This window comes from Brassica oleracea, chromosome C4, assembly GCF_000695525.1.
Source record: "Brassica oleracea var. oleracea cultivar TO1000 chromosome C4, BOL, whole genome shotgun sequence".
NCBI lineage: Eukaryota > Viridiplantae > Streptophyta > Magnoliopsida > Brassicales > Brassicaceae > Brassica > Brassica oleracea.
Genome location: NC_027751.1, coordinates 48,778,286 through 48,792,252, shown reverse-complemented (window position 1 = coordinate 48,792,252; position 13,967 = coordinate 48,778,286). Strand labels below are relative to the sequence as shown.

Below are 13,967 nucleotides of genomic sequence, written 5' to 3'. Positions count from 1 at the left end.
TCTGTTTCTCTGTCTCTGTCTCTGTCTTTCTCTCTTGTCTTGAGAGTCAACTGGAATTTTCATCGGCCAAGTGGACCAATTCTAGTTTCATTTAAATTATTGTTGTTTTTTTCTTATTAAGAAATATTGTTGTTGGTATCATATTAGTGTTGCAAACTGACAACTACTTTGACATGAGCACGCTGGAAACAGAATAAACAATGTTTTGCTAATATGAATAATGTCAGAAAATTAAAATAAACATTTACTGCTACTTTAAGATATTTTCTTTGTAATCTTGAAAAAAAAAAATCATGCTAAAAACAATAGAGAAGAAAAAACGTTCCTTCAATTCTAAGAAAAAAAGAACAAACTACTATATAGTATATAAATTTTGCTATTCACCTGCTTGTAATTTTTTTTCATTTGCATAAACAAATGTAACTTTTACGTAATTAGCGAATATCTGCAAGTAATTTTTCTTAGTAGAATATATACAAGTAATTTTAAGGGAGTGAACTAGATACATGAGTCAATTGACCTTTAATTATCACATTAGTTAAATTATTTATAGACCAATTTTAAAAGAAAATGATTTCACTAAAGCTTGTTGTCGACACTAATGAAAATGATATTGTCCTTAATTTCTCTTTGGTTCTCCAACACATTTGTAATGTAAGCACAATGTCCTATGAAATTCTTTTTCACCTAGAGAAACATGGTCTTTTTTCTATATCGTACAAAGTTACTTGTATATTATGTATGATATTTACATATTAAGCGTGATATAGTAGAATATTTAACAAAACAATAAAACTAAGATAATTACTTACCATTTCTGAAGATAAACTTACCATATTAATGATGACAATTTTAAGATAACAGAGTTGTAAATCAACATTTGAAAGAGTTAAATATATATATGAAAGATTAATGACCGAGTACTCTTCTTAGTCATTTTTTTTGTGCACAAATATTGTAATCTAATAAAATATATTATATTATTCCTAATAGTTCAGCTACAAACAACAAAAACTCATTTTACTCATCTAAACCATGAACAACGTCATTAATTATGAGATTCATTACCAAATTTTATCATATGTTTCAAGAAAGATCTTAAATCAGAGTGGTCCACCACTAGAATCACTTTTGCTATGAATTGATTGTTGGATTCATGTGAAAGAGCTTGTCAATCCTCAATCTCTTGTGCGGTTATTGAAAAGCAAATTTTTTTTTACTTTTTCTGAGGAAGGCTGATGAAATTGTCCAACAATGCGATGCATATATTGACAATCAATTATTGGATGTTGGGCGGATCCACGCACAAACATAATAAAGTAACGATTGACAAACATAATAAAATAAAGTAGTAATTATACAAAAGGAAAAATATCAGTACTGTATACCTAGAGATGGGCTGTTGAAACATATGAACCAGTAGACTTTTGTTGAAGAGACATGTACATATCCAGCTCGAAGCCCTCTTCCGTATATGTAGTTCACCTTTTTCTGAGATGGCTGTCCTTCTGGATAGTAGCCAAGGCCTCGGAAGGCGCAATGACCGACGTATTTTGGTTCACCGAAACCCATTCAGGTCGCTACCTTAGACCGGATACCATCACAACCAATAACAATCTGTCAAAAGACATACATCAAGCAAATCAGCCAAATCATATAGTTTCTGGTCATCTTACTACTCAGGAACAATACCTTTGCAAGCAGTTTGCTTCTGTCTTCAAGTTCAAGTTGAGTGTCACCATTGGCATTGCTTTGTATTGTTTTTAGTTTTGAAGAAAACTTAATTGTTTCTGGAGGCAGCTGGGTAGCGAGTGTTTCCAATAGTACTCTCCTCTCCACCGCCTGGACTTCTTGGCTATATTTAAAACATGCTTTGGTTACTCAACTGAGTCAAACCAAGTGCTTTTAACTACCTTGGTGAGCAAGTTAAGAATGTTCCTACCTTTGATCTTCGTCTTTGAATGTGAAAGAACGAAGCTCGCTTCCATCTCCATTCTTCACTACCATCCTGCTCAGCTGATCATACCAACACACTCAGCTAAAACCAACAAGAGATCTCATTAGTGTTCAGAAAGAAACTGTACCCTTCGATTTCTAGAAACTGCATCCGTAGCTGAGGCCCGACGGAGATCGCGTCAAGAACACGCCACCCATTCTTGAACAACGTCAGCGACGTTCCTCCGGTTCGAAGCGACTCTGCCTGTTCCAGCACCACAGACCGGACTCCAAGACTAAACCATCAACCAGAATCTCCGGTTCAGTTCGAAGTAAATCCAAAGAACCTAGTTTGTGAACTTACCGGTGAAGAGAAAGGGCGGTAGCGAGACCACCAATACCGGCGCCAACAATCACTGCGCTCTCTTCCGAGAAGCGTGCTTCATGTGTTACAAAAAGGCTTTTGCCTCAGGCCTCCAAAATATATATACATTTTAGGGTCTCGAATTTTCAAAAATTTTGTGTAGCATAGTGGTCTTATTAAACACGCTATCTTATCAACAGAAGTTCGCACCCTAGAGTTGCTCTTCTTCTATTTTATCAGAAAAAAAAATATTTTGTTTTATTGTCAATTTTCCGAAATCAGACTCTTTCGTGATATTAAAATTCCTAAATAGAAAAAAAAGATAAATCTCAACTACTTTATACATGATCTATATATATATCTTATATATAAAAAGTAGAGTTGTGCTCTGCACACAGCCCTCCACATCATCAGTAAGCATGGAGCTTCTTCTGCCACGTGGAACTCCCAAACACCAACCGATCTGCATTTTATTTATGGCTTTTGCTTGGACTGGGCTTTTGTTATAACTTGTGGATGGGTTTTTTAAAACAAAATGGCAAGCCCAGCCAGGAATCTGAACTGACTCCACCACTTCGTCTTCATCGTTTGCATGGGAGACGTTTCTCAACCTTTCCGTTTCTCTAAAGCAACCTCGGCTTACGACCATTCTTTCTCATTAAAATCCGTCTTAACTCCTTCAATCGAAAGAGCTATCGTTCTAACTCCCTTCTGTTTTTCAAAATATAGAAACACATCCTCTGATTCTATTCTTTTTTTTTTGATAATCCAGTATCCGACCACTTTGCGTGATCGACTAGCCCACCGGGCCTAAGCCCATGCCATTACAGGATTTTTAAGCGTCCACTTAAGGGCCCCTGGTTACGCGAAGTGGTCTGGAGGGCGAGAGGCAGCCCATGTAAATACCCCGCGTGGCCGGGGCTCGAAGTCGGGTGGCGGGCACCTCAGCCGAGGTTCCTTTACCACCAGACTACGAGGCCCGGTTATCTGATTCTATTCTCCACGCATCATACACGACAAATACAGCACGGTGAAAGAGGCATGCTTATTGGGTTAGAACTACTCTCATGGACACGCAGGTATGGACCTGTAACTCTGATGAGATTATTTGATTCCCTCAGATTCTAAATGCCTTACTATTGTTTCAGCTTAATTCACCATAGCCATCACTCAATTCTTCAGTGATGTATCTCCAAGCTTGGTATGGAGCTGTGAACCAGTGAATCCATTTCGGTCAAACAACAGTCTCTGAAGTCAAGCAGGTATGAGCCTGTCGCTGCTTCAACTCACTAGCGGCTCGAATCATGGTATGTATATCCATTCTGTTTCTCATCCTCTCCTTATATCTGAACCGTCTATTTCTGCAATCTTTGTTTCTTTCTTATTTTGCTTTGTTGGTTATTTTTCCGATGATTTGAAATCTGAAAAGTTTCAAGATTTGCGATGAAATCTTCGGACTCAGCTTTATTTGGTCGAACCTGGTAATATAACTTCTTTCTGTTTAGTTGTAATTGATCAAAATTGTTTAGTTAAGAACATAGGATGCTCAACTTTGTGTTTGAAACTGTAACGTTTCTGAGAATATTGTAATGTAAAAGTTGAAATATTGCATTTTTAGGGTTCCTTGATAAGAATAAAAGCCTTAAAATGGTTAATGATCCCATAATGTTTAGTTAAGGTTTGTGTTAGAGACTGTAAAGTGGCTAACGTTTGTCACTAGGTGTCTACAAGGTTGCTTGATCCTTTTCTTGCTCACTTGAAGACATCACAAGATTCAGTTGCTAAGACCAAATACAATGGTGATACTCCCACATGAGTCCTTAATCATATTTTAAGCTTATTTTTTATTTTTTATTTTTTTTCAATAGTTAAGGATTCGGATCTAAAATACTCGTCCAATGGTGATCCCGAAGAAGGAATCCTTAGGAATAAAATAATATTTAATGAAATTTAAAATTATTAAATATTAAATTAAAAAATTTCATTTATTGAATGACTAAATGTAAACATACAATAACTAAACATCTTCATCATTACCAAACTTGTTCCAAATATTTTGAATCAAATCATATTTCAATTGTGCATGTATGTGCGGGTCACGAACACGCCGCCGTATGTCAAGCATAGTACGGAGATTTGAAGTCGTGGGAGAAATTGACATATCCACCTGTGAACTTCTACTCGAGGCTCCTTCTTCAAACTCTGATGTATCATACTGAGTGTAACCATCTCGTTCATCTTCAACTATCATATTGTGTAGTATGATACATGTTCTCAAGGAGTATCCGTGAACTGGCTCTGAACCACAGTAGCATGTCCTCGGGATGCCATCATCACCCTCTGGTGATGGTTCCCAGTCAATGGCTTCTGCATTCCACCGAGTAATCTCAGCTTCAGCCGCGTACACCTCACCTTCGGCTTCAAGGAGGGAGGTTAAGTCTGGAGAGTGTGAGGATGAAGAAGGCTGGCTGTAACTGTATCGTCCCATTATCGTTTATCTGCAACCAAAACAAGTAAACACTTAGTTAAGGACCAATAAAATCAACAGCAAAGAACGAGTAAGAACAATTTAAAAGCACAATAATCAAAAGCACATGAACGAGAAGGTAGCAAACCAACGACAAGGAACAAATACAATATCAAAAACAGTTAAGAAACGACAATCCATTGAAACCCGATACGGTTTCAATCCGTATAAGACACAGAGAGGAGATCCGAGACCGATACAAACCAAAAACGTTTCGAAACCCTATCTAAACCCCCAAATAATCCCGAAATCGATTTATCCCCAAATATTTTTGAAACCCTAATTTGAAAATTTTCTCAAATCGGTCGAAATCCGAGAACCAAACCCTTAATACTGAACAAACAAGATAGAGAGTGATCTCTAATCGATAAATCTACGAGTTAAAGCTTCGATTTACCTTACACGAGCCGAGGAAGAGAGATCGAGCAAAATCGTCTCGAAATCGCCTTTCTCTCGAGAATAAATTTTTTTTTCGGTTTGGCTCGAAAATGATTTTTTTTCTGACCCTACACAAACCAAAGACAAAATCGACCCACTCACCTCGTGACACGTTGCTAAGGATTGAATCCTTAAGTCCGCTGCGACGGACCAATCCTTCGTCGATCTATCGCTAATATTAAGGATTTGTCTTATGGACCGGGTGAAATCCGCCGTTGGACATGGTCTAAAGGTGGCTGCGCAATTGTTCTCAAGCCCGATATAAGATTTTATACCAATATAAAATTGTTTTTAAATGATACTTTTTTTTGGACACACTGACTAAAATTGAGACTCTTTTCTTCTTTGTTATCTTTAGGTTTCGATTTGTGAGCAATCCGGATGTCCTAGAACGTGTTTACACTACAAACTGAGATAATGCATATCAAGGAAAAAATTGGTATCTAGAACAATTGTGTAGCGGCTGTAAATGTTGTAAGTAAACTTTGATTTTTGTATGTACATTGTTTGGTGAATTGACAGTTTAAACGTTCTATTGTATCAGTCAGTTGGATGATGATCAACAACCAAAAAGTTCAGAGAGTACATAAGGTGTTTACTTGGTGCCAAAACTTTTAGATGTCAGTCACTAAGATGTTGTTTGCCTCTTGGCCCTTGATCATACAATTTAACCGGTGCAGTCTAGGCTTTTCCAAAGCCAGATGTTTGTTTACAAATCAAGTATCTTTCTTTCTTTCATCACCCTCTCTCTCTCTCTCTCTTCATAGCTTGCTCAATAAAAAGGAAAATGAAGTTGCAAGTGTTGTAAATACATTTCTGGTGGTATATTCAAGGTATTTATTCATCTTGACCACGACCACTTATTCATTTCTCAGTGCATTGCTCTGTCTTCCAGATCCGAGAAGTTCTTATCCTTTTATTTTTTTCAGTCTTTGATCTTTGCCTGAATCTACTAATTAGAAGTTGTGTGTGAAATTGTGCTTCTTTCTCTGTTTATTGTCTATTCACATGCCTGTTTGTGTGTGAAGATAAGATCTATATCATTCTTTGATATTGAGAAACATGCAACCGCAAATTCCAGGTGGTCTAGAGCTTGTACAAGAGCATTAGGGTTGGTAAAGGTTTGTCAAGGAAGGAAAGGCACAACATCTTGCTTTACAAGACTCACTTGAGGCAGTAAGTTATAGAGAGACTAATCTCAGCTTCAGTTTCCTTTTAATTCGACTTTTTGGATTGAGCCTAATCTGATCTTGGATTATGCACTTTGTTGCAACATATTGACCCTAGACATCGGTATGGACACAACCTCCATTTTTACTACAAGTTGCTCCACTGTCAGAGTTGAGACCCGTACTTCTACTGGTAATTACTTCTCACTGACTCCTTTTTCCCATTTATGTAAAAAGGTTTGAGCCGAATCTTGAAAAATAAACTTAGATGTACGTTTGCTTGAAGTGTTACGGGTTTGATATATTGGCAAGGATAAAGAAGTAATAATGTCGATAACTTAGAAACTTATTTTCTTTTTGTTGTCATGTTTATGCTGTGTGTATATGTAAAGGAAAGCTTATGAGGGTGTTGTGGAAGACGGAAAATTGTTCTACAAGAACAGTGGAGAAATGCTTCAAACTTCTACTATGGACAATAATGATTCCAAATGGATCATGGTGCTCAGATGTTATACGTTGGGAAGAAGGGTACTTTCAACATTCAAGCTTTTTAGCTGGAGAAGCTACTGTTTCTGCATGGAGATTTGTTGTTGAGAATGGTGTTCTTAGGGCTGTTTGGCCATGGTCCGTGCTTGATTGCAACTTTTTAATTTTTAGTATAGTAGATTTTATAATTAAAAAAAAAATACAGTTTTCAGTGTGTTGTACGTATTGTTAAGAGCTAATAATAAATTCGTGAAAAGTTGTGTCAAAAAAGCTTCGGAAAATAAATGAGATATTTAGAAAAGTACATTATTCTTATTTGGTTTCAGGTATGGGTACGCCGTACATAGCTGCCACAAATACTGTTGATGCTAAGGGTTGGTCTAAAAAGGGCATCGGTCATCAAACTAAGCAACATGAACTCATATATATATACTAAGACCCCCTTTAGATTTTTTAAAACCGTAAATAAGAACTTCATTGTCAGTTAAAAATGACAAATCAGTGATTTTGAAGGCGAACACAACGTTTGAATCAATTGTGATAAACAAATTAGTTTTACACGAAACCAAATATGCAAGATAGAAGACCATTTAGATTATAATCACAATTTATTTAAGTCTGTATTCATCTTCCCTTTGCCTCACATTCCATCTATATATTTGGATGTTAAAAAACCAACAAATTTTGGGTTTTGATCATGAATTATATTTTTATGATTATAATATATATACATAAATCTATTATAATAATTAGGTTTAACATAATAAAATTAACCACAATTATATTATACTGATAAAATTATTTTTACTTATTTTCTTTCCTACAAGGTTAAAAAATATTAAATAATAAAATAAGTCTGTGTATATATTTATCTAATAAATGAAGCAACATTTGTTAAATAATAAGATAAATATGTGTATATATTTATTGAATATACGTAGTAAATATTATCATTATCTAAATTTTATCTTTTAATGTTTTTTTTTAGTTAATACAAAAATATATTTATGAAATGTTTTTCTTCTCCGGGATCTCACATTAAAAGTTAAACTGGTTAAAATTATTAATACTCTTAATAGTGATTAAGTTTATCATTATATAAGTAACTACAAATGTATTATAGTAACAAAATTATCATCACTATATTTCTTTTAAAAAAGATTAAAAATTATAAGATATAATATAAAAATGTGTATATATATTTATCGAGTAAAGCAAAAAAAAAACATTATCATTATTTCAATTCGTTCTTCTTTTAAGTTATCATAAAATTTAGTTTTTAATTTTATCTTTTAAATATGTATAATTAAAAATTAATTTAATTCAAAAATTAATATTTTAAGTTATACTCAACCACCGCAAATCTATCAAAGAATTCAACCATCTTCACCAATCTACGGAGGAAAACTATGACAACAACACATATTTTTATGGTATTTTAATATTGTGCATAAGCAATTTCGAAGAGGGAAAATAATAGCTGGATAACTTATCCTGAGAAAATAGTCAATTCCGGTCCAATCTATGTTGGACCATGATTAAGAATTCAATTATTGGTTTAGAATCATTTTGAAGACAGCGTATGTAACCAATACGTCTACAACGAAGCTCCTAACAAATTGCCACATCGACATTCAAAGCATGCGAGGGTTGTTACTATTTTAAGAAGATGAACAGATTTATTATCTTCCTTCGAACAAGATAATCACAAAACAAACACATGCATTTAAATTTATATTTTTTGGATCAGCAACCTTATTTATGTTTTGAGTTGAACTATATTTATTTTGGTGCAACGTATCAGTTATTTATTCTGTTTTTGTTGAATCGATCGGTGAAAACTACTTATACTACTGTCACTAACTACTATTAAATGAATCAATTTTTTTTGAATTTATTGGATAATAAAACATACGATCCCGGCGGAATACCCCTAGTATATATATTTAAGTTATACATCTTATTTCTTACGCATTAATATCCTACATGATCTTATATGTATTTTGTCTCTTTTTTTTTTTAATTATCACCATCTCTTCTTGTATTCAGGTATATGTTTCTTCCTGTATAGACCTCGTCATTAATTTATTTTTTCTAGTGCTTTTAGTTTTTTGTCTTTATTAAGTTAACATCTCACACTAATTTATACTCCCTCCGGATTACGAAGGTATGATGTTTCATCTTTTTATCTTGTATACTAATTAAAAGGCCCCATTTTTACATTTGCCTCAAGCCCCCGTAGACCTTCGCAGGACACTGTCTCTTCCCCATCACCACCGCTTGTTTGGACTCTGGTCACTGTTAAACAAACCGGTTCGAACCGGAAACCTTTTGGCTATAGATTGGAGAGGTGATGGGGGAAAGATCGGAAGCACAAGAGACGTTGCCATGGCCTCTCCTTGCTTGTGAATGCTTTTTCAGGTGAGGACAAGTGGATAATGTTTTATTCAATTAATTTTTTCAGACATAGTTAGTGTTATGTGTAGTTTAATATAAAGCCACGTGTTCAACCAACAATATCATAGCTCATGTGATAAACAATCTTCCACATACATTTGTCAAATTCCTCATCCAGAGCTCTTGTTTTGGCTTCTGGATGAAAGAGTTCCACGCATGGAAGATGGCAGCCGACTTCTGAAAGCGCTGCTGCGCTTACGATCCTGGTTAGATACTCCTCCACAATGCTAATGGTAACCTTCATATGTGACTGACTATCAAGTTCGATCATCCATCTAGATGGTCTTCACCTACTATCAAGTTGGCACACTCGAGCATATGTAGAAGAAGCCTTGAGCTTTTGGAGCGTCTATAGTTACAGAATAGAGACCAAAAAGGATACTTTGATGTTTACAGTTTATTTTCATTTTGATCTTTTGCACATAAACAATCTCGCAAACCATAAGTCTTTTAAGTTTAATCATAATCACTAGAGAGACATAGATTATTAGTAACACATAAAGCCAGAACCAACTTATAATTATCTAAATACATAGTCACAAGACTCTCTTACTAAATGCCCCCATGAACCTGCCTTGCACGTTTTATCTTCTTCTTTTCTTCTTCGGCTTTCAACATACCACCCTGTATCGCACAGCTAAACACCAACAGTTCCGAATAACCCATACCGTCAAGCTCTTTACCAATCATTCTCCTGTAACGAGCCCCAACAATGAAAAAGACAGACACGGCACTAAAAAAAAAATTAAAAACGGAGGAATGAATGTAATCACATACTGGTTCAGAACCCGTAATCTCTCCTTCTCGATCTTCAAACATTCGATGGTTAACATCTGCAAGAAACAGACAAACCCAATGTGAAGCGACAGGACATGAAAGGTGAGAATATGGGCATCGATATATCGATACTCACCAGTGTTTCATGGTTATAGCTATGCTCCTTTTGGCTGTCTTGAGGGCTGTATCCACAAGAAGATCGATGATGATTTCATGTTCATAAAGAGAGAGAAAAACATGATCATAGCGTTTTACCTGAGGCGGAGTTCTCGAGCCTTGTTCCTCATAGCTGCTCTTCTCCTTGCCAGAAGCGATTGGTAGGCCAAATCCTCATTCTCATTTTCGTCAAGCCATTCCTTCCCCATAACATCGCAATCAACAATCTGAAATGGAGGAGGGGACGGGGTCAAAATAGACATATATTACAAAAAGGGTTTAAACTTTGAACTTAAGATGAGATCTCTACCTCCCTGAGTAATAGTTCCTGCTGTGCCTGAAACAGAAGGAATGGTTACACTATTAAACAAAAGAATTTATAATCAGACCAAGATGGTTGGAGAAAAAAAAAACCGAACCTTATCTGTTTGTTCTTCCACAATGCGGAAGCCCTCCTTTAACATAGTTTCAAGTGAAGCCAGCTCGGTGTAGCTCAGACCGTCTAGACCCTCCCCATTCAGTTTCCTGGAATAAATAATAATGGTTTCAATAAGTTCGAAAAAAAATGCATGAGAAAAAAAAAAAGATCGGAGTCCTACTCGTTGGAAATCTGTAACAACTTGATCTCCTCCTGCTGCAAGAACACACAAGCAAGTAAGATTCTTGTAAGAATAAAAACAAAATTTGTGTGTTTTATTTTTATTATCAACGAGTGTCATACCAATTCTTGGATAACTTGTATATATTGGAGCCTTTGTTTTACAGATCTGCGTGTAGTTCTGTACAAGAACAAATAAGTCAGATTCAATATATAGCGTGAGAACCATTTCAACAACAACAACGAAACCAAAACCCTAAGCTAGAGAGACATTTACCTGGGCATCTCTCTCTCCCTCGCCTCCCGTTTCCCAATTCACTTTCGTATAATAATAATGCTACCCATCAAACATCCTAATTTTCTTCAATTCGTAATGGGCCCGTATTACAGGCCCAACTAAATACAATTGTTTTCATAATAAGAATCTGAATAATACTTTCTATAAAAATTTCCTTCTTTTAAGATAATAAATATATATTCTCTTTTCTCGTATGTGTATGTACTTGGAGCTATTTCAAGTCACAAAATAGCAAAGATAAACTAAAAAGAGAATGGTGTGGCATTTATTTAAACTTCGATTACGATTTTATATTACAAACTAGGCCTGCGCATCCGGATCTTGACTTCAAGTCGAGCCTTGTCGGGTCCGGATGTTTCGGGTCCTAGAAATTTAGACCTATATATGTACTTATAATTTTTTGGATAGGTTCCGAGTCGGGTCGGGTCTATAATTTTAATACCCGTAAAATATCCATAAAATTCGGGTATATTTCGGATCCGGATCGGTTCGGATATTTAGGATCAAAAAAAGATCTGAAATGCCAGAACTGGACCCGAAAACTCTAAAAATACCCGAAAAACCGCAAAAATACCCAAAAATTTATCTAAAATCAGACCCGAAAACCCAAAACATACCCGAATTTTATCCGAATTATATTTTCTAAAAATCTAAAATTTTACCCGAAACCTACAATTACACCCGAAAACCGAAACCCACAACTTTAAAAAATCCGAAATACCAAAAATATACCCAATCACCCAAATATACCTAGTATATACAATTATTTGCGGGTACTTCGGGTACCCGAACGGGTCTCTGGTTGGACCCGGACCCGAACCGAAACCCGCGTGTCCAAAAAAAAAGATTCAATAGATATTTAGCATGGACCCGGACCCGAACCTGAACCAGTATTTTTGGATCGGTTCCGGTTCAGGTCTTCGGGTCCAGGTAAAATGTCCGGGCCTATTACCAACCATTAACCAACGGTGAACGGTCTCATATAGTACTGGTGCAAGGAATCCATACGTTGAAACGAGACTCGTCTTGTCTGCAAGTCAAACACAACGAGCAAGTACACGTGTTCAACAAACACTATCATACTTCCGCATCATTTTTAAAAAAACTTGTGAAGGATGCAGATGCGCTTAATTGTTTCTTGCTTATCAAATAAGTTTTGTGTAATAAACCTTTTTTGTCTTTTTCCTAAAATTGTGTAATAAACTTTCGTTTAGCAAATAAGGTTTGTGTAATAAACTTTTCTTTTTTTTTGCTAAAATTGTGTAATTAACTTTCGGTTAGCAACTAAGGTTTGTGTTTGACTTGCAGACAAGAAGTTTGTTTCGTTTTAACTCTTTTTCAAACTTACAGTGAGCAGTCCTTTGGCTATATAAACCGCAAACCCGTTTTTTCTTCCCCAAACATTATCACTTTTTCTCTTAGTTTTCTCTTTCCACCATGAGTAACAGCTCTTTCAGTAATCAGAACCAAGCTTTGGGGAGGAAAGTGGAAAAAATGTCCACACAATTGGGTGCCGAGGTAGCCGTGATCACCTACCGTAGGAATGGGGAGTGTTACGAACATGCTAGTCCCAGGTTTGGTTTCAACGTCTGACTTTTTTAGATTTTCATTTCTGACTTTATGTTATTAAGCAAGGTTTTTGTTTTTGTTTTTGTTTTGTTTTTCCCAGTGTTTCTGCTGTTTTGGATCGGTTTTATGATCCTGCTCCGAAACCTATAATTGCAATTCATAAACAGCTCGCTTTGCTCAACGTTGACAAATTGACCTAGCCGAGATTAATGATCTGGAAGCCCGACTGATGGGAGTTGCCACAGATATTCAAGCCCGGCTTGGCTGAGTCTTGTGACTCTGTGCATACAAATATATAATTTTAATGTGGTTCTGGCTCTGTGTGTTAATAATCTATGTCTCTCTGACTCTAATGATTATGATTTATAAACTTAAAAAGACTTATATGGTTTGCTAGCTACAAAATCCATGTTATGGTGCGAAGTTTTAAATTGAGTTGCAACTAATATATATGTTCAAAAAATCAGATTATATTAAAATAAAAACTGTAAACAAGCAAGTATACCAAAAGATCATTTCTCACCACTATATACTAACCCCATCTGCATCCTAAGAAATAAAATGTATACATGAGTTGAAACGTCTGCATCGAATGTCTTGGCAACCTACCAGAAAAATTAATTATGCATGAAAGAAAAGTGATCAATCTGCATGAGAAATAGGATTAGTGTAACAGAAAGTTTATCAGACAAACCTTATTTGCTAAGTAGCAAAAAGCCCATCTGCATCCTCTTTTGTGATGTAGAAGCTGACGTTTTAACAACTCTTTTTTTTTTGGAGGCAGAGTCCCTTGTTGAACAGAAGAATATAAAGAGCATCAAGACAAAACAAGAGTTATAACCATCAAAGGAAATCCACACCTCAAAAGGGGCTTTTTTTGTCATACTCATTGTCAAAAGTGCATTTATCATTAAAAAACCCTTTAATGTGTGCAAACAAAAACAACCCAGTCGAAGTCGGTTATTGATAGATGTTCTTCCAACAAACACAACACAAAGAGCTAAAGCCAAAAGTTTAATTGTAGCATTTCTGGTGGCAGCTGCGCTAGATTGCAGCCCAACATCCTTAAATTTTTTTTTATATAGTCCTATAAAAACAGACATAAATCTCTCATTGTCATGAATGGAAAAAAAACCCCTTAGATGATGCAGTTTAATTATCACGGAAACTGGGAGTTCAAAACTTTAAGTAAA

General features: G+C 35.6%; 1 protein-coding gene and 1 long non-coding RNA gene across 7 annotated transcripts; one reads left to right on the top strand and one right to left on the bottom strand.

Moving 5' to 3' along the window:
• The first annotated feature begins 3,450 nt into the window (after positions 1-3,450).
• Positions 3,451-7,109, top strand: LOC106336986. Of its 5 annotated transcripts, none has more exons than XR_001268939.1 (8): positions 3,451-3,606; positions 3,729-3,780; positions 4,031-4,098; positions 5,623-5,738; positions 5,809-5,855; positions 6,032-6,097; positions 6,346-6,626; positions 6,826-7,109. It is a non-coding gene; the product is annotated as an uncharacterized LOC106336986 (long non-coding RNA). The 5 variants fall into 5 exon arrangements; XR_001268937.1 differs by having other exon boundaries at positions 4,020-4,098; XR_001268936.1 differs by lacking the exon at positions 4,031-4,098.
• A 2,697-nt stretch (positions 7,110-9,806) lies between these two features.
• On the bottom strand, positions 9,807-11,237 carry LOC106336985. 2 transcript variants are annotated; one of them, XM_013775992.1, is made up of 9 exons: positions 11,185-11,237; positions 11,031-11,088; positions 10,909-10,943; positions 10,729-10,834; positions 10,620-10,646; positions 10,409-10,536; positions 10,290-10,335; positions 10,154-10,209; positions 9,807-10,070 (listed from the first exon to the last, which is right to left on the bottom strand). In XM_013775992.1, exons 1-9 carry the CDS (start codon positions 11,190-11,192, stop codon positions 9,929-9,931), a joined length of 606 nt encoding a protein of 201 aa, XP_013631446.1. In that variant the 5' UTR covers positions 11,193-11,237; the 3' UTR covers positions 9,807-9,928. The 2 variants fall into 2 exon arrangements, with proteins under 2 accessions (XP_013631446.1, XP_013631447.1); XM_013775993.1 differs by having other exon boundaries at positions 10,909-10,940.
• Positions 11,238-13,967: the final 2,730 nt, after the last annotated feature.